The sequence below is a fragment of the Rhinoraja longicauda genome, chromosome 8, assembly GCF_053455715.1.
Source record: "Rhinoraja longicauda isolate Sanriku21f chromosome 8, sRhiLon1.1, whole genome shotgun sequence".
In the NCBI taxonomy this organism is placed as follows: Eukaryota; Metazoa; Chordata; class Chondrichthyes; order Rajiformes; family Arhynchobatidae; genus Rhinoraja; species Rhinoraja longicauda.
The window spans coordinates 52,485,417-52,510,624 of record NC_135960.1 but is presented as its reverse complement, the minus strand read 5'-3'; the positions used below and the strand labels follow the sequence as shown (position 1 = coordinate 52,510,624).

The 25,208-nt window shown below is 42.6% G+C and overlaps 1 protein-coding gene across 1 annotated transcript in view; it reads left to right on the top strand.

Moving 5' to 3' along the window:
- Positions 1 to 304: 304 nt before the first annotated feature.
- ola1 (Obg-like ATPase 1) overlaps positions 305 to 25,208 on the top strand; it is a 152,555-nt gene continuing 127,651 nt past the window's right edge. Inside the window, exons 1-2 of the mRNA XM_078403969.1 lie at positions 305 to 439; positions 880 to 995. Coding sequence (XP_078260095.1) covers positions 895 to 995 — 101 coding nt within the window. The 5' untranslated portion in view covers positions 305 to 439; positions 880 to 894. The remainder of the gene's footprint in view (positions 440 to 879; positions 996 to 25,208) is intronic.

Below are 25,208 nucleotides of genomic sequence, written 5' to 3'. Positions count from 1 at the left end.
TGTGGCCTCACCAAGTTCTGGTACAACTGTAACAATAACTTCCCAACTTCTATACTCAAGGCCCTGTACTTCATTGCCTGTTGAGATACTTGATACATAAGCTGCAATAACTAAACATAAACAATAGCGACAGTGAGCTCTGATTAGTTTACTCTGTGGAACATCAGTGGGAAGTTATATATATTTTCTTCTTCTAACCTCCCCCCAACTTTATCCCCTTCCACACCATCTCCTTCCTCCGCTGAGTTGCAATTGGCGTGATGTGAGCCAGTGAGCGGGTGCCGCGTGTGCGCAGGCGCCGGCGCCGGTTGCCCTCCCCCTCTGGCCGCGCGCGCGGGCGGTCGGTCGGTCGGCGCGTGCAGTGTGCGGAGCGCGGAGCGGCGGCGTTTAAACTCTCAAACACACAGCCCCCCCTCCTTCCCTCGCAGTTTCCAACCAGGTGAAGCACGCGTTTTGCTGCTCTGACAGTTCGGTCTCCGCGTCTCGGTCAGGCGGCGTGTGTTTTGTGTGTGTTGAAGTGAGAGGGTTGTCCAGGCCTTGCCGGGGAGTGCGGGGCCTGCGGCCGCCGCCGGCTCCAGAGGTTCAGCTGTTGGTCTCATTAACCGGTTGGTGCAGAGCGAGGGCGGGGCGAAGGCAAGCGGCAGAGTCGGCCTCTGAAAGGTGGCATGTCAGCACTCAGCCATGTGAACCGGTTATAAATAGCACGAGTCTGCTCCATTTGGACGAGTAGAGAGAAATCCACTGCTTCTTTACTCAATCTGAATTTCAGTATTACGGTGATCATTTCTGACATTAGTTCTGAAATTACAGACATGTTTTGTATATATATATATATATTGCTGATTATCAGAAATATTAACACAGCTGTTATTTTGACAGCTTGACATTTAGAACATGCCTCCAAAAAAGGCAGACGGTGAACTAAAGGCACTACCCATCATTGGACGATTTGGTACCTCGTTGAAAATTGGTATTGTTGGATTGCCAAATGTAGGGTAAGTTATAAATAATGTCAATATTACTTTAATATTAACTAATTTTATTACCAATAGTTTGGGATAAGTAGCAGTGATTATGATTGACGGATCTAATTAACATTACTGTCTCAATGTTCATCTGACAAAATAAAGTTGTGGGCCCAAGACTACTTTAACTTTTAATATGAAGGCTGTTTGCTTTTGAAACGTGGTGTTCTTGAATTAATGGTAGTCTTATATTACCAATTGTTCAGATCGAAGGTATTTATTCAGGATTAGTAAAGGGCCTGTCCCAGTTACACGATTTTTAAGGTAACTGCCGGCCACTGTCAAAGTCGTAGTAGATCGCGGAAAAGCTTAGAATTTTTTTTGCCCTGCGACAATGACCACGGCAATGCCTGCAACAAGCTACGACAACCTACCACCTAGGCGACGGCAAGCTGCTGACAACGGGCGACCCAGTCTTCGCGACCTAGGACGTCCACTACGACAAGGACCACGACAAGCTACGACAACCTTCGACATATTAGGCACTATGTCTTTTATGCTGTGCTTTTATGAGCTTTTAATTACCTGTTTTAAATGGGAAGCGAGTAGCATTAGGTTGCTAATTTTAATTGCAGTTTTATTAATTTGAGACCACCACAGCTGTAAAGTATTTTAATTGCGTGTAATATGTTTGTGTTTGCCTTCAAAGGCAACTTTAAGATACTCATTGTCTGGCCTAATATTGGGACATGCTTTTCCAAAACATACATGGTGTTTGAAAATACAAGTCTGGACCATTATTCTCTCAGTCTAGTTCTGCTAGAATCAATCAGCGGCATAAAATGTGGAGAGGTTGATCTGCCGCGCCAGAAGCCTCCCATTTTGCCGAGGATATCTTTTCACTGTGAAGCCTTTTAGAAATGACATACAAGGCGGAGTGTCAATTGGGAACGAAGGAACAACGCACCAACAGGCAATATTACTCCAGAAGAACAATCTGGGGAGACGGGGTCCGGTTTGCTGGTGGTACGGAGCGAATTTCATTCGTACTTAAGGAAACAGCAGGCCAGGTCCTTCTCCTTAATGGATACATGAGACTGCAGATGCTGAAATCTTGTAAACACAAAGTGGTGGAGAAAGCCAGTGGGTCAGAGAGCATCTGGGGGGAGAGAGAGAGAGTGAACAGACGACGTTTCAGATCGGTACCCTTCTTCAAACTGATGGAGGGATCCGACCAGAAAGGTTTTCATTTGCATTTCCTCCACAGATGCTGTCTGACCTCTGAATTCCCCCAACACTTTGTGTTTTGCTCCTGTTCGTTGGTGCCAGCCTGAGGTGGAACCCACGGGTGGTCACAGTTTAACTGGAAATCTTAACTTCCATAAATTATAATTGGGAGTTAATTTATAGCAGGGGTGTTACGCGCTGGTCAAACAGTGATAAATTCGATATCGCTTTTCCAGCATGCATCAAATACGCTTATGTGTAGGAAGGAACTGCACATGCTGCTTTACACCGAAGATAGACAAGAAATGCTGGAGTAACTCAGCGGGACAGACAGCATCTCTGGAGAGAAGGAATGGGTGATGTTTCGGGTCGAGACCCTTCATCAGACCCTTCTTACGACCTGGAACGTCACTCATTCCTGCTCTCCAGAGATGTTGCCTGTCCTGCTGAGTTACTCCAGCATTTCGTGTCTATCTTCGAATAATCTTCTGTTCTTCCCTAACACCAAAGGCCGTTTTCCTCGGGTCCATTTCTTGAGTTTATCTCCAGGTCAGGTGTCCGCCCCCATTCTACAGCTGGCTGTTGCAGCTGAACTTCTGTGAACGGGTTTTGACAGTTCTGTCAGTTTTGACAGTAGGCGATAACCTACCACACTTGGCGACAACCTGCGACAGTGCCCACGACAAGCTACGATCATTGGCGACAAGCCAGCTGTCGCCAAAAAATTTCCAACAGGTAACTTTTTCCGCGAGGAGCCGAGATCTGCTAGGACTCATTGAAGACTACTCACGATCATGCCTGCGACACCCCGGCAAACGTGGGGCGACAGCCTAGTTGTCGGCAGTCGCCTTAAAGTCACCTAACTGGGACAGGCCCTTAACAAATTGTAGTTGGCTGACCAAGAATGGTTTATCTTTTTAAATGAATACAATTTGTTTGTAAAACTTAAAAATCAAGTTTAGTTGCCTTCATGAGGAGTTGTAAACTATTTACAAGTTCTTCAGATTCATTTTTGAATTAAGTACTTGTGAACTGATAATTTAACTGGCATAGTTAAAAAGTTAGTTTAAGTTTCATTGTGGTTGATTATTTAGGTAAAATCTTATTTGTTCTATAAACTATGCTTTAATTGTATTTGACATTAATTCATTATATTTCATGAGTACTCGGGTTTGTTTGAGCTCAAGTAGCTCTTTGGGAATAAAAGCAAAAAGAGAAGTCCTTGTTGTTTCATTGTGTGTAACTGTGTATATCCCAGTCAATTATGTAGGAAAATAACTGCAGATGCTGGTACAAATCGAAGGGACCACAAAATGCTGGAGTAACTCAGCATGTCAGACAGCATCTCAGGAGAGAAGGAATGGGTGACATTTCGGGTCGAGACCCTTCTTCAGTTTGAAGAAGGGTCTCGACCTGAAACGTCACCCATTTCTCTCCTGAGATGCTGCCTGACACGCTGAGTTACTCCAGCATTTTGTGATCCCAGTCAATTATGTTCTAAGTTTCAGCAATTCAAATATATATATATATATATATATTGTATTCATTATTATTATAACACTAGGGTGGCTCAGCTGGTAGAACTGCTGCCTCACCATGCCAGAGACCTGGGTTCGATTCTCACTTCTGGTGCTGTCTGTGTGGGATTTGATATTCTCCCTGTGCCAGCAGAGGTTTCCTTCAGGTGCTCTGGTTTCTTCCCACATCCAGAAGACATGCAGTTTGTAGGTAAATTGGCCAATGTAAATTGGAAATGGATGTGAAAGTAGGATACCATAGTGTGAGCTGATGGTCGGCATGGAGTCGGTGGTCCGAAGGACCTGTTTCCCTGCTGTATCTCTAAATTAAACTAAACTCTGTAATCTCATTAGAAAAATGGGTGCCTCACTTATAAGGTTCTGTGTGACATTTTATAAAGAACAGAAGACACTAAAGTGGGTAGTATTGTAGATGTAGATGGTTGTCAAAAATTGCAGCAGGATCTTGATTGGTTGGGCAGGTTGGCTGAGGAATGGTTGATGGAATTTAACACAGAGAAATGTGAGGTTGCATTTTGGGCAGTTTGACAAGGGCAGGGCCTACACAGTGAATGGCAAGGCTCCGGGGAGTGTTGTAGAGCAGAGGATCTTGGAGTGCAGTTACATAGTTCCTTGAAAGTGGCAAGTCAAGCATGTTTTTTCGTCATTTGTCCCAGATAGTAGAACAATGAAACTCTTACTGGCAGCAACACAACAGAATATGTAAACATAGTACACTGTAAACAAATATAACAAATGAGAAAACATTCAGCGTGTGTGTGTTTGTGTGTGTGTATGTGTATATATATATATATATTATATAGTGTAAGAAAATAACTGCAGATGCTGGTACAAATCAAAGGGCTTAATTAGGAAAGGGAAAATAGATTATGAAAGAAAACTGGCAGGGAACATAAAAACTGACTGCAAAAGCTTTTATAGATATGTGAAGAGAAAAAGATTAGTTAAAACAAATGTAGGTCCCTTGCAGTCAGAAACAGGTGAATTGATCATGGGGAACAAATACATGGCAGACCAATTGAATAACTACTTTGGTTCTGTCTTCACTAAGGAAGACATAAATAATCTGCCGGAAATAGCAGGGAACCGGGGATCAAATGAGATGGAGGAACTGAGTGAAATCCAGGTTAGTCGGGAAGTGGTGTTAGGTAAATTGAATGGATTAAAGGCCGATAAATCCCCAGGGCCAGATAGGCTGCATCCCAGAGTGCTTAAGGAGGTAGCCCCAGAAATAATGGATGCATTAGTGATAATTTTTCAAAACTCTTTAGATTCTGGAGTAGTTCCTGAGGATTGGAGGGTAGCTAATGTAACCCCACTTTTCAAAAAGGGAGGGAGAGAGAAAACGGGGAATTACAGTTAGTCTAACATCGGTAGTGGGGAAAATGCTAGAGTCTGTTATTAAAGATGGGATAGCAGCACATTTGGAAAGTGGTGAAATCATTGGACAAAGTCAGCATGGATTTATGAAAGGTAATTCATGTCTGACGAATCTTATAGAATTTTTCGAGGATGTAACTAGTAGAGTGGATAAGGGAGAACCAGTGGATGTGTTATATCTGGACTTCCAGAAGGCTTTTGACAAGGTCCCACATAAGAGATTAGTATGCAAACTTAAAGCACATGGTATTGTGGGTTCAGTATTGATGTGGATAGAGAACTGGCTGGCAGACAGAAAGCAAAGAGTAGGAATAAACGAGTCCTTTTCAGAATGGCAGTCAGTGACTAGTGGGGTACAGCAAGGCTCAGTGCTGGGACCCCAGCTATTTACAATATATATGAATGATTTGGACGAGGGAATTGAATGCAACATCTTCAAGTTTGCGGATGACACGAAGCTGGGGGGCAGTGTTAGCTGTAAGGAGGATGCTAGGAGGCTGTAATGTGACTTGGATAGGTTAGGTGAGTGGGCAAATGCATGGTAGATGCAGTATAATGTGGATAAATGTGAGGTTAGCCACTTTGGTGGCAAGAACAGGAAAGCAGACTATTATCTGAATGGTGGCCGATTAGGAGAAGGGGAGATGCAGCGAGATCTGGGTGTCGTGGTGCACCAGTCATTGAAAGTAGGCATGCAGGTGCAGCAGGCAGTGAAGAAAGCGAATGGTATGTTGGCATTCATAGCGAGAGGATTTGAGTATAGGAGCAGGGAGGTTCTGCTGCAGTTGTACAGGGCATTGGTGAGACCACACCTGGAGTATTGTGTACAGTTTTGGTCTCCTAATCTGAGGAAATACATTCTTGCCATAGAGGGAGTACAGAGAAGGTTCACCAGATTGATTCCTGGGATGGCAGGACTTTCATATGAAGAAAGACTGGATATACTCGGCTTGTACTCGCTGGAATTTAGAAGATTGAGGGGGGATCTTATAGAAACTTACAAAATTCTTAAGGGGTTGGACAGGCTAGATGCAGGAAGATTGTTCCCGATGTTGGGGAAGTCCAGAACAAGGGGTCACAGTTTAAGGATAAGGGGGAAGTCTTTTAGGACCGAGATGAGAAAGTTTTTTTTCACACAAGAGTGGTGAATCTGTGGAATTCTCTGCCACAGAAGTTGAGGCCAGTTCATTGGCTATATTTAAGAGGGAGTTAGATGTGGCCCTTGTGGCTAAAGGGATCAGGGGTATGGAGAGAAGGCAGGTACGGGATATTGAGTTGGATGATCAGCCATGATCATATTGGATGGCGGTGCAGGCTCGAAGGGCCGAATGGCCTACTCCTGCATCTATTTTCTATGTTTCTATTTCACAAAATGCTGGAGTAACTCAGCAGGTCAGGCAGCATCTCAGGAGAGAAGGAATGGGTGACGTTTCGGGTCGAGACCCTTCTTCAGACGTTTCAGGTCGAGACCCGTCTTCATATATATATATATACACACGCATACATCCACAAAATAACAATGCAATAATAACGATAATAGTCTATGTAGTTCAGAGCTTATTTGAGGTTGCAGTGTTTAATAATCTAATGGCTGTAGGAAAGAAGCTGTTCCTGAACCTGGACTTTACAGTTTTCAGGCTCCTGTACCTTTTTCCCGATGGCGGGGGTGAAATGAGTGTGTGGCCAGGGTGGGGTGGGTCTCTGATGATGCTGGCTGCCTTTTTAAGGCAGCAGCTCCGGTCAATCCCTTCAATGGTGGGAAGGTCAGAACCCGTGATGGACTGGGCAGTGTTCACAACCTTTTGCAGTCTTCTTCGCTCCTGGGCATTCAGGGAACCAGGCCGTGATGCAACCAGTCAATATGCTCTCTACTGTCCACCTGTAGAAGTACAAGAGAATCTTCACCGACATACCGAATCTCCATAATCTTCTCAGGAAGTAGAGTCATTGATGTGCTTTCTTTACAATTGCATCAGTGTGCTGGGTCCAGGAAAGACCTTCAGATCTATGCATGCCCAGGAATTCGTGGCTTTTGACTCCCTCCACCATTGTCCCGTTGATATAGACAAGTTTATGGGTCCTCATCCTTTCTCTTCCAAAGTCCACAATCAGTTCCTTGGTCTTACAGACATTGAGCGCCAGGTTGTCGTGCTGGCACCATTTAGTCAGTTGATCAATCTCACTTCTAGACTCTGACTCATCGCCATCTGTAATTGGTCGAATAACGTTGGTGTCGTTGGCAAACTTGAGGATGGAGTTTGCACTGTGTCTGGCTACACAGTCATGAGTATAGAGTGAGTAGAGCAGGGGGCTGAGCACACTGCCTTGAGGTGCTCCCGAACTGATTGTTATTGAGGAAAAAGTGTTTTTGCCAATTCGAACAGATTGGTCTGTTGATGAGGAAGTCGAGGATCCAGTTGCAGAGAGATGCGCAGAGACCTAGTTCCGTGAGCTTGGTAACCAGCTTTTTTTTATTTAAAAAAAAAATCAAATATACTTATTCAAATATTAAAATAATGTATACAATACAATAAAACCAAAACAGAACCCACCACCAGAATACTATACAAACAAATATACCAATTGAAACTATTATACAATTATATTACAATCCCCATCCAGGATACATCCAATCCCCCGCGGTGCCCAGCGGTCCCGGAAATCCTCCAGGGTGCCCGTGGACAGCGCGTAGTCCCTCTCCAACACCACCCGGGCGCGGATGTAATCCCGGAAAGGGGGTAGGCAGCTGGCTCGGGCAAAGCCCTCTTCCTTGGTAACCAGCTTGGAGGGGATGATATATTGAACGCCGTGCTGTAGTCTATAAATGTTTTTAATGTCCAAGTGGTCCAGTGCAGAGTGGAGAGCCAGTGAGATTGCATCCTCCATTGACCGGTTGTGGTGGTAGGCAAACTGTAATGGGTCAACGTTTTTGTTGAGGTAGGAGTTGATATGCACCATAACCAACCTCTCAAAGCACTTCATCACCACGGACATTAGTGCCACTGGTCGACAGTCTTTGAGGCAGTCACCTCCCCATTTTGGGCACCAGTATTATTGATGCCCTCTTAAAGCAGGTGGGAACCTCGGACCTAGGTAATGAGAGGTTGAAAATGTCTGCAAAAACTCTAGCCAGTTGGTCTGCACAGGTTTTGAGATCACAGGTGGATAGGGTGGTCAAGAAGGTTTTGGCACATTGGCCTTCATCCGTCACAGTATTGAGAATAGAAGATAGACACAAAATGCTGGAGTAACTTGGCGGGTCATGCAGCATCTCTGGACAAAGGGAATAGGTGACGTTTTGAGTTGAGCCACTTCTTTGGATTGAGAGTCAGGGAAGAGGGAAACTAGAGTGATGAAAAGGTACAGAACAAATCAGCCGGCACCAATGCCTCAGGAAAGGTGGGGCCTACAATGATCCATTGTTGGCTGTGGAAGAGGTGATAATGAAGGGATACAAACAGTGAAACTAGCAAGACAACTAGGGTGGGGAATAGTAGGCTTGAAGCACGAAGGGTGCTCTTGCTGTTATTTTTTGATGTTTCTATGTGAGGCATAAGTCAGGATACACAATCCTTGTTTTATGACTGCAGCTTCAAAAACTTTTAAGCAGCCTACTTACCTGGCATCCCATCCATTTTAGATGTTTATTATGACTGCAATGTGCTCAATCTGAAAAATGTGTGTTAATTATTCTGGCAATTCCACCAGCATCTTCCAAAGACAAGCTTTACTAAAGATAAGGGTCGCAGGCACACGGGAAATTAATCTGGCTCACTGGTTTCATTTAGTAAAGTTCAGAAAAGTGATTATGTCTTCCTTATTTAGTGTAGGCAACACATGACTCCAGACATTGCCTGGTAACCCGGGGGCAATCTAGGGTGGGCATAAAATCCTTACCTTGAGCATTCCTAAAACAATATTGCATGCTTAATGGCTGTGAATATCACGACCTTGCCTCTTTCGTATTGATTTTTGTTCACATACCCATGATCAAACAAAATACTATGAAAGAGGCAAGGCATTCACAGCAGTTTTAAAAGCATAAAGTATTGTTCTAGGTGGAGGGATGATGATGACTTACAAATTGTGTGGCGCTATTTTTTTCATCACAATGCACCTCTTCTGCTTATTTTCACTTTTGCACCAATTTCAGACTGGCAGTGGTATTCAATATCTGGCACAGCCATCCAGGCTCCTTTATCAGTGAAGCCTATCCCCAGAATGACAGCTGAATAAGTCAATAAGCCAGATTTACTGGCTGTGGAAACTTATGGAGCTGGAATGTTTGAATATGTGAACATTTTCAGACATTGAAAAATGTTCAAAAGGCATCAAAGATCAGTGATGCATTACATTTTTTTACAACATTAGAAAACGTATAAAACAAATTTGTTACCTCCATTAATTAAAAGCTATATTTCGTAGAGCCCACTTCTTTCTCTTGCACATGTTCCTTTCTATTGAAACAAATGGAGTGACTGCTTGTATTAGGTCAAATCTAATGTTGTTTCAGAGCTCACACTTCCAGTGTAATTGGTGGGAAACTGCGGGAAGCTAGCAAACTATTGCTCAGGTCTACTTTAGTAGTGTAATTGAAGTAACAATCGGGAGGATCTCTATGTTTGCAACTTTTGCTTCAGTGGCTGTGAGCAGTGATTGAGATGGTCAGTTTGGGCCTCTGCAATAAAGAAAGTTGTGCACTGTTCTATAACCTAATTTTCATTTGCACTGCTTTTATGCTTGTTCATCTGTAGAAACCTGGGATTGGGTTGAGAGAAGAATGAGAAATGAGTTGAGATTGTGCCAAAAGTCATATGGGACTATAATACCATGGTACTGTTAGTCGTGGAGAAGACATTTTAGTGTTGCAACTGCAGAGAAAATGTAAATAAAGAATGCAAATGCTGTTAAGCGGTAGATTAGGATCGGAAATTCATCCTTGGCATATTAGGTCCGTTCAAGAGTCTGACAACAGCGGGGAAGAAGCTGTTCTTAAAGTAAGTGCATTATGTTTGTGCACTCAACTCCCACTTAAAATGATGTACTGTGTATAGATATCAAAAATGAGCATAAGAATAACTGCTGAAATCGTTGTTATTCTAATGCAAATCATTAGTTTTGTATTCCAGGATGTGGTTGATGGGAGCAATGTGGCAACTTGTAAGGGAAAACTCCATCATTGTTCACTACCATTTCACATCAGCAAGGGGGAAGGCTTTTGCATTTTACTTGTCATTTCTTGACAACATCATCTCCAAAATGCCATGGTCGTGACAGTGTTTTGACATTTTCACACTTGGTTCTTCTGTTGTTCATGGATCATATGGTACAATAGTTTACCAGTAAATGAAATGAAAGGTCAAAAGTTCATTTTCTAAACTGCCACAAAATTATGTGCATTGATGCATGGTTTTCTGATACAAACACCACATTCAGCTTTTATTTTAGATTTACGTAGAATATTATTTTGATTTGGTAGCATTAGGGTTTCCACCAAAAATTGTCTTATGAAAGTGAAGTACATTACTAAGTGATTATCTTTGAAACATATGAATTAGGTGCAGGAGTAGGACACTCAGCCACTTGAGCCTGCTCCACTGATTTATATGATAACAGTGGATCTAATTTTAATAAATTATGTTCTATCAATTCATTCTAACCTTTTGCCTCTATTCTTATTAAGAATCTATCTGCCTCTGCATTGAAAATATTCGAATACTCTTCCGAGTTTCAAGGATACATGTGCCTCTCAAATATTTTCACCAAATCTTTGCTTTAAATAGGTGACTCCTTAATTTTCACCAGTGATCCCAAATTCTAGTTTCTCCCATAAGGGGAAACATTCTCTCAACATCAACTCTGTCCAGTCTCCTAGGATCTTGTGTTTCAATCAACTTTCCGCCTTATTGTCCAAATTGTTGTCTAGAAAGGTTGGTTTCCTCTGTAACTTAATTTGGTTGCATCGTTCAACTAATCAGTTATTGTAGTTATGAATATCACTGAATTATTCCTATTGTTGCTATGTAGGAAATCTAAGAAATTAATCAATTAAAATATTGAAAATCAATTGTTGCTGTGAATGCTGTAAATTCATTTCAAAAAACTAACCTGATTGAAATACGTGAAATAACCAGTGTTGATTTTTATTGATAGTGAATCTTTAGATCTGTCATTCATGTCAGTGAAATAGCTAAATATCAGAATAATTTGATATACAATGCTCGACTTTAATTATTGACATTCAACAAATGTGCACGTTCTAAAAGTCAAATCAGTAGTCAATTTTTCCATTTCCAATTGTAAAAACGGATATAACTTCTGATATAATTCAAAAGTAAAATACTACAGATGCTGAAAATCTGAAACAAAAAGGCAAAATCTTGTGAGCAATTCCAGCATTTTCTATTTTTAGTTTTGAAATAAGTTATATGAAACCCAAACCACTTTGGTGGAAAAATTAAATGATGATCAAAACACAGCTGCAGAACTGCCTGTTGCTCTATCTTGAGGGATTTCATGTCACTTGGATCCGTTACCCAGCTGTCAATCTTCTTGTGTCTACCTTCCAATGGATGCTTCCATAGTCAGGCATAATTGTTCTGATTTGTTTGGTGACAGCAGAACGGCAGTCAGAACTGCAACTTGGAATTTCTGCTGTGACACACCATTTGTTGAGAGCTGTATTCACCATAATATCACATTTTGAAGTAGCATGATGTTTCTAAAAAGAAGAAAAATCTGAAAAAGTGCAATGTTTGAAAGTTGTTCTCTGTTGTGAACAGTGAAGATACACATAAGTTGCTGGCCTGATTTTTTTTGAAGTAGCCAAGTATTGAGTTAACAGATGCATACAGGGGATGCCATCGACACTGCTCTTCACACTGCACTGACCCACCTTGAACACCAGGGGAGCTATGTGAGGATGCTCTTCCTCGACTTCAGCTCTGCCTTTAACACGGTCATCCCGAGCAGACTGGTCACCAAACTTTCCGACCTTGGATTTTCCCAAACCATCTGCAAATGGATCAAGGACTTTCTGACCAACCGCCCCCAGACAGTCAAAATAGGCCCTCACCTCTCCTCCACCATTACACTGAGCACCGGCTCACCACAGGGCTGTGTGTTGAGCCCCATCCTTTACTCCCTCTACACTCACGACTGCGCCCCCACCCATCCCACCAACACCATCATCAAGTTCGCGGATGACACGACTGTGGTTGGACTCATCTCAGAAGGAGATGAGACAGCCTATAGGGATGAAATCCAAAGGCTGGCAGCATGGTGTTCAGTGAACAATCTGGTCCTGAACTCCTCCAAAACAAAGGAACTTATAATTGACTTTAGGAAAACCAGTGGAGATTACGACCCACTCTACATCAATGGGGTCTGTGTGGAAAGGGTACCAGCTTTCAGGTTCCTGGGTACGCACATCGCAGAGGATCTCACCTGGTCTACCAACACCATCACCACAGTAAAGAAGGCACAGCAGAGACTCCACTTCCTGAGGATCCTCAGGAAAACCAACCTGCAGGAGAAGCTCATGTTGTCCTTCTATCGCTGCTCCATCGAGAGTGTGCTGGCATACTGTATAACCACATGGTATGCCAGCTGCTCAGAAAAGGACAGGAAGGCCCTTCAGAGGGTCATCACGACGGCCCAGAAAATCATCGGCTGCTCACTGCCCTCCCTGGAGCACCTGTTCAGCCTACGCTGCCTCAGTAGAGCAGGCAAAATAATAAAAGATCCATCCCACCCCGGCCACCGTCTGTTTGTTCATCTGCCCTCTGGTCGACGTTTCAGGTCGATAAAATCCCGAACAAACAGACTTAAGAACAGTTTTTACCCCAGGGCCATACGAGAACTGAACACTACCTTTGCACTAGGCAACACTAAAAAATCTTTGTACTTAACATAATTGTATTTAATTGTATTTATGTATTTATTTGTTTTTGCATTTATTGCATATATGTTTGTACGCACCGTCAGGATTGGCTATTTTTTAATTTCGTTGTACTCGTTGCAATGACAATAAATGAATATTATTATTATTATTATTATTATTATAGTTTAGGGCTTGAATAGATGCGCCAAGGTAAAATGGCGAGATAAAACATTTTCATTTCAGTTTAGTTTATTGTCACGTGTACCGAGGTACAGTGAAAAGCTTCTGTTGCTGTTGTATTTTGACAGAATGCTGCACATCTCTTCTCTGTTCAATACAACACCAAAGTTGTGAGCTAATTCAGCTTAAGATAATTTATAGATAGAGACATGAAAGTGGCCAGAGACATTGGCTTCTGGCTTCCAACACAGTTTTTGATGCTAAACAGGTAGTGGTAGAGGTTTTGACAGAATGGTGATAGCAAAGTTGAATTTGCTAATATTCTGTGTGAAAATAGTTATGGAGTTATTGGTTCTTCAGCCTACCTCCTCTACACTCATCATCATTGCCTGTGTTAGGACCGTATCCATCTATGTCTTTCTTATTGAAGAGCCTGGCAAAATATTTCTTAAACTATTAACTAATGCATCTATTTCACCACCACCTCTGCCAATGTGTTCCAGATTTCAACCTTTTGTTTTTAAAGCAGGAACCTATCCCCTTTAAAATGTCCTCATCTCACCTTAAATCAATGCCCCCCTATTAATGATACCCCTATCATTGGAAGACTTGAGTTCCAAGAAGAGATTGGATCGGCTGGGACAGTTTTTCCAGGAGCAGAGGAGGCTAAGGAGCTACCTGCAGAGGGTTATAAAATCATGAGGAACATAGATAAGGTGGATGGTCATAGTTTTTCCTAGCATAGCGGAGTCTAAAACTAGAAGACATGGGTTTAAGGTGAGAGGAGAAAGATTTAAAGGAGACCTGAGGGGCATGTGTTTGACATAGGATGTGGACATATGGAAAGAGCTGCCCGAGGAAATGGTCGTGGTGGGGACAATTACATCATTTAAAACAAATTTGAGCATGGATAGAAAAGCTTCAGAATGACATATGTCAAAGGCAGGTATATGGGACTAGGTCAGGAAGGCTCTTGGTCGGCATAGATGAGATGGAGTGAGGGGCCTGTTTCTGTGCTGTATGATTCAATGACACTATCTTCCCTGTCTGTGCCTCTTTAATCAGCCTTCCTCCCTCTAGGGAAAACAAGCTCAGCTTATCCAATCTTTCCCCAGAACTGAAATCCTCAAGCCGCCAGAATGTCCTCTTTACTTGAGTTTTGTGCTCAATGTTTCTGAAAATCTTAATGCAAAATAAGGCATTGATACCAGTCCTTGGGATTCAAATTGGTAGAGTGCTGGGATTGGTAGAGGTTTTTGGGGGTAGGGTGAGCAAGTTCCTGTGAAAGGTGAAGGAAGTTCCAGAGGAAAAGTAAACGGACAGATTTGATTTAATGCATAGCCCCACTTTCACTATGGAGGTCTGCTCACAATACTCCAAATGCCTTATAACCTCAGCATTAGATCCCTGTTTTTGTATTGTAGCCCTCTCAAAATAAATGCTAGCATTGTATTCACCTCCCTTATCATCTGCCAACTTGGCCACAAAGCCTTCAATCCCTTCATCCAAATCATTAATATACAACATGAAGAGTAGTGGCCCCAGCATCAACCCCTCTGGAACACTGTTACACTGGCAGCCAACCAGATAAAGCCACTCTCTGCCTTCTGCCATTCAGCTATCCATGCTAGTATCTTCCCTTTGATACCAGGGGCTCCCTTCTTCTTTAGCAGCCTCACGTGTGGCATCTTATCAAAGGCCTTCTGAAAATCCAGGTAAACCACATCCACTGTCTCTCCTTTGCCTATCCTGCTATTTACTTCCTCAAAGAATTCCACCAGGTTCGTCAGGGAAGCTCTCCCTTTCACAAAACCATGTTGACTTTGACTTATTTTATCGTGTGCTTTTCAGTACTCGGAAAACTCGTCTTTTATAATGGACCATAATCTTACCCCTGAAGTCAGACTAACCGTCCTATATTTTCCACTATTCTGCCTCGCTCCTTTGAACTGTGTAATAATATTTGCAATTTTCCTATCATCTGGAACCTCCCTTGATGAGTGATTCTTGAAAGTTCACAACTAATGCTTCCACAATCTCTAACACCACCTCCCTGGGGTGCAGTCCCAGTCCAGGTGACTTATCCATCTTCAGACCTTTAAATTTCGCAAGCACCTTCTCTTTAGTGATGGCCACTCCACTAACCTCCACCCCTTGACACGTAGGTCGTGTCTTCCACCGTGAAGACTGACAAAAAACGTATTTAATTCCTCTGCCATTTCTTTATTCCCCATTATCACTTCTCCAGCATAATTTTCCAGCTGTGTAACGTCCACTCTTGCCTCTTTCTTACTTTTTATATATCTGAAGAAACTTTTGTTACCCTCTTATATAATTGGCTAGCTTACTTTTGTATTTCACCCTTTTTCCTCGTATAGCCTTCTGATTTTTAAAAGTTTCCCAATCTTCCATCTTCCCACTAATCTTTGCAATGTTATATGCCTTCTCTTTTCATTTTATGCTGTCTTTGACTTCCCTTGTCAGCCACGGTCGCCTCATTCTTCCTTTAGAATCTTTCTTCCTCTTTGGAATGAAAAGATCGTGCATCTTCCGAACTGATCCCAGAAATTCCTACCATCGCTGTTCCACCGTCACTTCTGCCAGGGTCCCTTTCCAATCAACTTTAGTCAGCTGCTCCTTCATGCCTCTGTAGTCACCTTTGCTCAATAGCAATAGAGAGATATCTCATTTCATCTTCTCCCTCTCAAATTGCAAATATGAATTTTATCATATTACTAGACCAGGTGGACCCGTTGGGCCCATTCCTCGTAGAGGGGGGACAGGGAAGGGAAGAGGGTGCCACTCACCTCGGCGGGCCCATTGTGACCTTGGAAAATCGCGTTTTACTTTAAAATAAATTGCTTTAAAAAAAAAGAAATGAATCTCAATTAAATAAAGATCCTATATAAAATAAAGAGGCCGAGATGGTTCCGAGGGCTTTTCCAAAAATGGGCGGCCAAGGGGGGGGGGGGGGGGTCAGTGAAGGGTATCGGGCGTTGAGCGGGAGGACGGAGCCAATCATTCGACCCAACGTGGATACGCGGGCCAATCGGGCGTCGAGTGGGAGTTCTTAGACAGTCAATGGATCCCACGCGGGGGTGAGCGGCAGGCGCAAATCAGGACTTGACCAATCAGGGCGGGGAGCATTGGCATTCCCCCCACGTTGGACCTGGACCAATCTGGCATTGAGCGGGAGGTCAGAGCCAATCAATGGACCCCACGTGGGGGTGAGCGGCAGGAGCAAATCAGGCTGTCTCCACCCCACCCCACCCCACTCACCCACTCCACCCACCCCCCCTCCCTCACCCACTCCATCCTCCCCTCTTCCACGTCCCCCCGTCCCTCTTCCACGTCCCCCCGTCCCTCTCCCCACTCACCCACTCCTTCCCCACTCACCCACTCCTTCCCCCCTCTTCCATACCCCCCTCCCTCCCCCCACTCACCCACTCCTTCCCCTCCTCACCCCTCCATCCGCCCATACCCACTCCATCCCCCTCCTCCCACTCACCCACTCCATTCCCCCTCCCCCCCCACTCACCCACTCCATCCCCCCCTCCCACTCCATCCTCCCCTCCCACTCCACCCTCCGCCTCCCTCCCCCCACTCCCCCCTCCCCTCCCACTGCACCCCTACTCCCCATCCCCACTCTCCCCATCCCCACTCTCCCCCATCCCCACTCTCCCCCATCCCCACTCTCCCCCATCCCCACTCTCCCCCATCCCCACTCTCCCCCATCCCCACTCTCCCCCCATCCCCACTCTCCCCCCATCCCCACTCTCCCCCCATCCCCACTCTCCCCCCATCCCCACTCTCCCCCCATCCCCACTCTCCCCCCATCCCCACTCTCCCCCCATCCCCACTCTCCCCCCATCCCCACTCTCCCCCCATCCCCACTCTCCCCCCATCCCCACTCTCCCCCCATCCCCACTCTCCCCCCATCCCCACTCTCCCCCCATCCCCACTCTCCCCCCATCCCCACTCTCCCCCCATCCCCACTCTCCCCCCATCCCCACTCTCCCCCCATCCCCACTCTCCCCCCATCCCCACTCTCCCCCCATCCCCACTCTCCCCCCATCCCCACTCTGCCCCCATCCCCACTCTGCCCCCATCCCCACCCCCACTCCCCTCTATGGACCCGTTGGCTGCGAAAGCCACTTACCAGTGCCCCGTGAATGCAGCGCTGATCGGCGGCGGCAGGGGCCCGGCGGGAGCAGGGACTACACCTCCCGGCGGGCAGTGTGACAGCGGGAGCTGGGACTACACCTCCCGGCGGGCAACGCGGCGGTAGGAGGCGCGCACAAGATGGCGGTTGAAGCGGCCACTGGAGGAGACGTGGGAGGAGGAGGAGAAGAAGCTGCTGGCGGGGGTTGTATATTGTTCTATAGATTCCGGGTCAGTTCCTGTGGATTGGAGGGTAGCTAATGTTATCCCACTTTTCAAGAAAGGAGGGAGAGAGAAAACGGGAAATTATAGACCAGTTAGTCTGACATCAGTGGTGGGGAAGATGCTGGAGTCAATTATAAAAGACGAAATTGCGGAGCATTTGGATAGCAGTAACAGGATCGTTCCGAGTCGGCATGGATTTACGAAGGGGAAATCGTGCTTGACTAATCTACTGGAATTTTTTGAGGATGTAACTAGGAAAATTGACAGGGGAGAGCCGGTGGATGTGGTGTACCTCGACTTTCAGAAAGCCTTCGACAAGGTCCCACATAGGAGATTGGTGGGCAAAATTAGAGCACATGGTATTGGAGGTAGGGTACTGACATGGATAGAAAGTTGGTTGACAGACAGAAAGCAAAGAGTGGGGATAAATGGGTCCCTTTCAGAATGGCAGGCAGTGACTAGTGGGGTACCGCAAGGCTCGGTGTTGGGATCGCAGCTATTTACAATATACATCAATGACTTGGATGAAGGGATTAAAAGTACCATTAGCAAATTTGCAGATGATACAAAGCTGGGTGGCAGTGTGAACTGTGAGGAAGATGCTATAAGGTTGCAGGGTGACTTGGACAGGTTGTGTGAGTGAGCAGATGCTTGGCAGATGCAGGTTAATGTGGATAAGTGTGAGGTTACCCACTTTGGTGGTAAGAATAGGAAGGCAGATTATTATCTGAATGGTATCAAGTTAGGAAAAGGGGACGTACAACGTGATCTGGGTGTCCTAGTGCATCAGTCACTGAAAGGAAGCATGCAGGTACAGCAGGCAGTGAAGAAAGCCAATGGAATGTAGGAGTATAGGAGCAAAGAGGTCCTTCTGCAGTTGTACAGGGCCCTAGTGAGACCGCACCTGGAGTACTGTGTGCAGTTTTGGTCTCCAAATTTGAGGAAGGATATTCTTGCTATTGAAGGTGTGTAGCTTAGGTTTACTAGGTTAATTCCCGGAATGGCGGGACTGTCATATGTTGAAAGACTGGAGCGACTAGGCTTGTATACACTGGAATTTAGAAGGATGAGAGGGGATCTTATCGAAACGCATAAGATTATTAAGGGGTTGGACACGTTAGAGGCAGGAAACATGTTCCCAATGTTGGGGGAGTCCAGAACCAGGGGCCACAGTTTAAGAATAAGGGGTAAGCCATTTAGAACAGAGATGAGGAAAACCTTTTTCAGTCAGAGAGTTGTGAATCTGTGGAATTCTCTGCCTCAGAGGGCAGTGGAGGCCAATTCTCTGAATACATTCAAGAGAGAGCTAGATAGAGCTCTTAAGGATAGCGGAGTCAGGGGGTTTGGGGAGAAAGCAGGAACGGGGTACTGATTGAGAATGATCAGCCATGATCACATTGAATGGCGGTGCTGGCTCGAAGGGCCGAATGGCCTACTCCTGCACCTATTGTCTATTGTATTCTGGTGATGGTGCGGGGTGCTGGGGCCGGGCGGCAGCGGGGACTCGACGACGCCGTCGGTTGAAGTGGGCGTTAGAGGAGACGTGGGAGGAGGAGGAGGAGAAGAAGCTGCCGGTGGGGGTTTTATTCCGGTGATGGTGCAGGGAGGGAGCGGAGACTTCCCTTCTCTCTGGCGCCACGGACCTTTAAGAAGTCGGATTGAAATGTAATTGTTTTTTAAAATTTTTTAAAAATTTTAAATTTTAATTTTATTTTTTATTTATTTGTTTTTTATTTTTTACAGAACTTTTTAGAAAGCAAACCCTCCCCCCCTTCCCCCCACCCCCCTTATACTAACCCCAAATAAGAAAAAGGAAGAAAAGAAAAAAAGATTAAAAACTGCCTGGTTGTTGGGGGTCCTGCACACGCCCCATGGAATTCCAAACAGAATAAACTGTATATGTAAACATAGCACAAAAAGTAAGGAAATTTGTGTTTGGTAGATTATTTCTTTGTTGTAACAATGCTTCTTGGCAATAAATCTTATACCGTTGGAAAGCCTGTTTATTTCCCTTTTAAATGGTGCCACATTTGTAAGGAACATGCATTTGTGGGATGAGCAGCAGAGCTGAGTATGTGGGTTGCGCCCATGAAAAATCTGCCAAATCTTCTCTGCCAATGCCAAACAGCTTATTCTGCCATTGACTCTTATTCGGTGTTGTTTGGTGGATTGGATGATTGAAGTCTGAAGAAACAAGACATATTGGCAATTTAACAATTTATCATATCATATCATATCATATATATACAGCCGGAAACAGGCCTTTTCGGCCCTCCAAGTCCGTGCCGCCCAGTGATCCCCGTACATTAACACTATCCTACACCCACTAGGGTCAATTTTTACATTTACCCAGCCAATTAACCTACATACCTGTACGTCTTTGGAGTGTGGGAGGAAACCGAAGATCTCGGAGAAAACCCACGCAGGTCACGGGGAGAACGTACAAACTCCTTATAGTGCAGCACCCGTAGTCAGGATCGAACCTGCGTCTCCGGCGCTGCATTCGCTGTAAAGCAGCAACTCTACCGCTGCGCTACCGTGCCGCCTATTTAATAAACAGGAGCCTCAGTAGCGTGTGGAAGAACCATACACAGCCACAACAGCCTGGCACCTCCTCCTCATGCTGGTCACCAGCCTGGTCACACACTGTTGTGGGATGGCATCCCATTCTTCAACCAGCATTTGTCGCAAGTCAGCCAACGTGGTTGTGTTGGTCACTCTGGCACGAACAGCACGCCCAAGCTGATCCCACACCAGCGCAAACGGGCCTGACGGTGAAGGGCAGTCATGGCAGGCCTCCTGGCAGCCCTATGAGACCGGAGATCGGCTGCGTGCAGTCTGTTCCGAATTGTCTGGGCAGAGAGCCGTCGGCCATATCGTCCTGCAAACCTTGACTGCAAATCTGTAGAAGACAGCCTACGGTTCCTAAGTGCTGACAGGGTGAGGAAACGGTCTTCTTCGGGTGTCGTCTTCTTGGGACGCCCACTTCGCGGCCTGTCTCTGACATCCCCCGTTATATGGAACTTGGCCTTCACTTTGGAGATGGTACTAGGGCTCACTCCAAATAATGCCGCAACTTGGTTTTGCGGAACACCAGCTTGAAGTTGCCCTATCGCACGGGCCCTATCCAGATCAGTCAAACGTGGCATGCCGATTCTTGGAGCAGACACCTACTGACCACTGTAGCAGGGCTCATGCTCACAGATGCTGCCAATCAGGTGCCAATCAGGCACCTGATTGTCAGCACCTGGGGATACCAGAAGCTCAAAACAAGAGTCAATAGCAACAGCAGAATAAGCTGTTTGGCATTGGCAGAGAAGATTTGGCAAATTTTTCATGGGCGCAACCCATATACTCAGCTCTGCTGCTCATCCCACAAATGCATGTTCCTTACAAATGTGGCACCATTTAAAAGGGAAATAAACAGGCTTTCCAACGGTATAAGATTTATTGCCAAGAAGCATTGTTACAACAAAGAAATAATCTACCAAACACAAATTTCCTTACTTTTTGTGCTATGTTTATATACATCTCTCCCAAAAGAACCATTGTGAATATGAACAATTCTTCTATATATATAGGCCCCTCTTTTGTAGATAAGGACGCCAGATATTTAAAAAAGTATCATATTTGTTCCTTAAATTATAAGTAATTTTTTCAAGTGGGATACAGTTAGAAATTTCATTATTCCAAAGGTCCATACTTAAATAGGAATCAGATTTCCAAGTAACTGCGATAGTTTTTTTGGCTACTGCTAATGCAATTTTTATAAATTCTTTCTGATATTTATTCATTTTAAGTTGTGGTCTTATTCCTTCAACATCACCCAATAACAAAAATCTTGGGTTGTATGGAAGTTGTATTCCGATAATCTGTTCTAAAAAACTTCTTAAGTTTGTCCAAAAAGGTTGTATTTTTGAACAAGACCAAGTAGAATGAAAAAAAGTACCAATTTCTTGATTGCACCGAAAACATTGGTCAGATAAACTTGAATTTATTCTCTTTAATTTTTGTGGTGTGATATATAATTGATGCAGAAAGTTATATTGTACTAATCTAAACCGAACATTTATTGTATTTTTCATACTGTCAAGGCATAGTTTTGACCAATTTGTTCCATCAATATTAATATTCAAATCCGTTTCCCATTTTCGCCTTGATATATGAATTCCTTGTTTAGGAGCCTTTTTTTGAATTAGATTATATATAATAGAAGTAAAAAAATTTATTTGTCCTTTTTGAATTAGGTTTTCAATTTCCTTAGATTTCGGCAATAACATTGTTTGACCCAATTTATCTTTTAAATAAGCTCTTAATTGAAAGTAACAGAAAAGAGAATTATTTGATATATGATATTTATTTTTCAATTGTTCAAATGACATCAATATACCTTTTTCAAAGCAATCACCTATATATCTAATCCCTTTTTGATGCCACCTATGTAGAAGCTGGTTATCCATTGTAAAAGGTATCAATCTATTCTGAATCAAAGTTGTCTTTCCTAATAAAGATTTTTTTGTTTCATCCTCAAAATTTACCTTATTCCATAATCCGATCAAGTATTTTAATAATGGAGATTCTTTCAGTCCTCGTATCAATTTAGGTTCCCATTTATATATAAAGTCTTCTGGTATATTTTCTCCTATTTTGTCTAGTTCTATTCTTATCCATGCCGGGTTTTTTTCTTCAAAAAGAGATGCAATAAACCTCAGTTGGTTTGCTTTATAATAATTCTTAAAGTTCGGAAGTTGTAATCCTCCTGAATCAAACTTCCATGTCAATTTTTCCAACGATATTCTTGACATCTTACCTTTCCAGAGAAATATCCGCACATATTTATTTAACTCTTGAAAAAACTTCTGTGGTACTTGTATTGGTAATGTTTGGAATAAATATTGTAACTTCGGAAATATATTCATTTTAACGGCATTAACTCTTCCTATTAATGTTATTGGTAATGTCATCCATTTATCAAGGTCTTCTTTTATTTTTCTTAGTAATAATAAATAATTTAATTTATATAAATTCTTCATATCATTATCAATTCTTATACCTAAATACTTTATACCAATTAATGGCCATCTAAATTGGGTTAGTAATCGACATTGAGTGTAATCTCCTTTAGTAAGGGGTAAAATTTCACTTTTATCCCAATTTATTTTATAACCTGATATTCTTCCATATTCTTCTAATCTAAAAGATAGTTTGCGCAACGAATCTAATGGTTTTGTTAAGTATATCAAAACATCATCTGCAAATAAATTAATCTTAAATTCTTCCCGATTGACTTTAAAACCCTTAATATCTGGGTCAGTTCTAATTAGTTCAGCTAACGGTTCTATCGCCAGGACAAATAAAGCAGGTGATAAGGGGCATCCTTGTCTAGTTGACCTTTTTAATTGAAACGGTGTTGAAATTTGGCCATTTGTCACTACTTTAGCTTTGGGATTCACATTTAGAGTTTTAATCCAGTTTATAAAAGTTGTTCCTAACCCATATTTTTCCAATACTTTATATAAAAAATCCCACTCTAACCTATCAAATGCTTTTTCTGCATCCAGAGCTACTGCTACACTTATTTCATTCCTCTTTTGTGCCAAATGCATTATACTAAGTAACCTAGTTACATTATCTGCAGAATGTCTATTTTTAATAAATCCAGTTTGATCCATATGTACTAATTTTGGTAAATACTTAGACAATCTATAAGACAATCTATAAGATAATCTGTATTCAGCAAAAATATAGGTCTATATGATGTTGGTTTTAAAGGGTCCCTATCTTTTTTTGGTATTACTGTTAAAATCGCTGTCGTAAAAGACTGGGAGGTTATGTGTTCTTTCCGCCTGCTGTATTACCTCCATAAAAGGAGGAATTAATAATTCTTTAAATTTTTTATAAAATTCTGGTGGGAACCCATCTTCTCCTGGGGATTTATTACTCTGTAGTGGTATTAAAACTTCTTTGACCTCTTTTAATGAAAAAGGCATATCTAATCCCATCTGTTCTTCTAAATTTAATTTAGGAAGGTTTATTTGTGCTAAAAAAAATTCTATCTCATTAGTATCTTTTTGTGATTCTGACTGATATAATTCAGAATAATTTTTTTTAAAGGTTTCATTAATTTCTAAAGGTTTATAAGTAATTTTATTTGTATTTATTCTAATGGCGTTAATCGTTCTCGAAGACTGTTCGGCTTTCAACTGCCAAGCAAGGACCTTATGTGATCTCTCTCCTAACTCATAGTACCTCTGTTTAGTTCTCATAATTGCTTTTTCTGTTCGGTATGTCTGTAATGTATTATATTGTAACTTCTTATTGATAAGTTGTCTTCGTTTCTCTTCCGTTACATACCTTTGAGATTCTTTTTCTAATTTTGTAATTTCTTTCTCCAATTGCTCTACTTCGGCCATATATTCTTTCTTAATTTTGGAAGTATAACTTATTATCTGTCCTCTCAAATATGCTTTCATTGCATCCCGTATAACAAATTTATCATCAACTGAGTTGGAATTTGTATCTTAAAAAAAATTGAATATGTCTTCTCATAAACTCACAAAAATCTTCTCGATTTAATAATGTTGAATTAAATCTCCATCTATAAGTCATTTCCTCTTTATCCATCATTACCATTGACATTGTTAAAGGGGAGTGATCTGATAATATTCTTGCTTTATATTCAACATTTTTCACTCTGTCCTGTATGTTTGTTGATAATAAAAAGAGATCAATCCTCGAATAAGTTTTATGTCTATATGAGTAAAAAGAATAATCTCTTTCTCTTGGGTTAAGTCTTCTCCATATATCGGTTAGATTTAAATCTTTCATCAATGACAAAGTTAATTTTGCTATTTTCGTTTTTGTAACTGTCCTAACTGATCTATCTAAAACTGGGACTAAACAAAAATTAAAGTCTCCACCTATTAGTATTTTATCGTGGGCATCGGCCAGATTCAAAAAAGTTTCTTGTATAAATTTTATATCATTTTCATTTGGTGCATAAATATTCATCAAAGTCCATAATTCCGAAAAGAGTTGGCAATGTATAATCACATATCTTCCCGCAGGATCAATAATTGTATTTTGTATCTTGATTGGTAATGTTTTATTAATCAAAATTGCAACTCCCCTCGCTTTTGAATTGAATGAAGCTGCAGTAACCGTTCCCACCCAGTCTCTTTTTAATTTCTGATGTTCCATCTCTGTTAAATGAGTTTCCTGCAAGAAAGCTATATCTATCTTCATTTTTTAAATATATGTTAAAATTCTTTTTCTTTTTACCGGCCCATTTAACCCATTAACATTAAAACTCAAAAAGTTCAGTAATTTAACCATTATTCTTAACAAAATTACTCCTATCTATAACATTACTTAACACCTCGTTTCTCATGGTTCTTTGGGGAGTTTCCTTAAAATTCACCATGTTGCTGTACATCCCCCCCCCCAACATCCAGGCTAAAAGAAGAAAAAGAAAAATAAATAGTTAAAGAAACCCAAAATAGCCCCCTACTAATGCTGTTTATAAAAAAGAAAACAGCATTACCTCCCTCCATTTTACGGGTCATGGCACACGCCATGAATACACACATGAATCCCGCAGTCATCAATTGGTGGTTCTCCAGCCCCCCCGAACTAGCATAACCTTTTCTC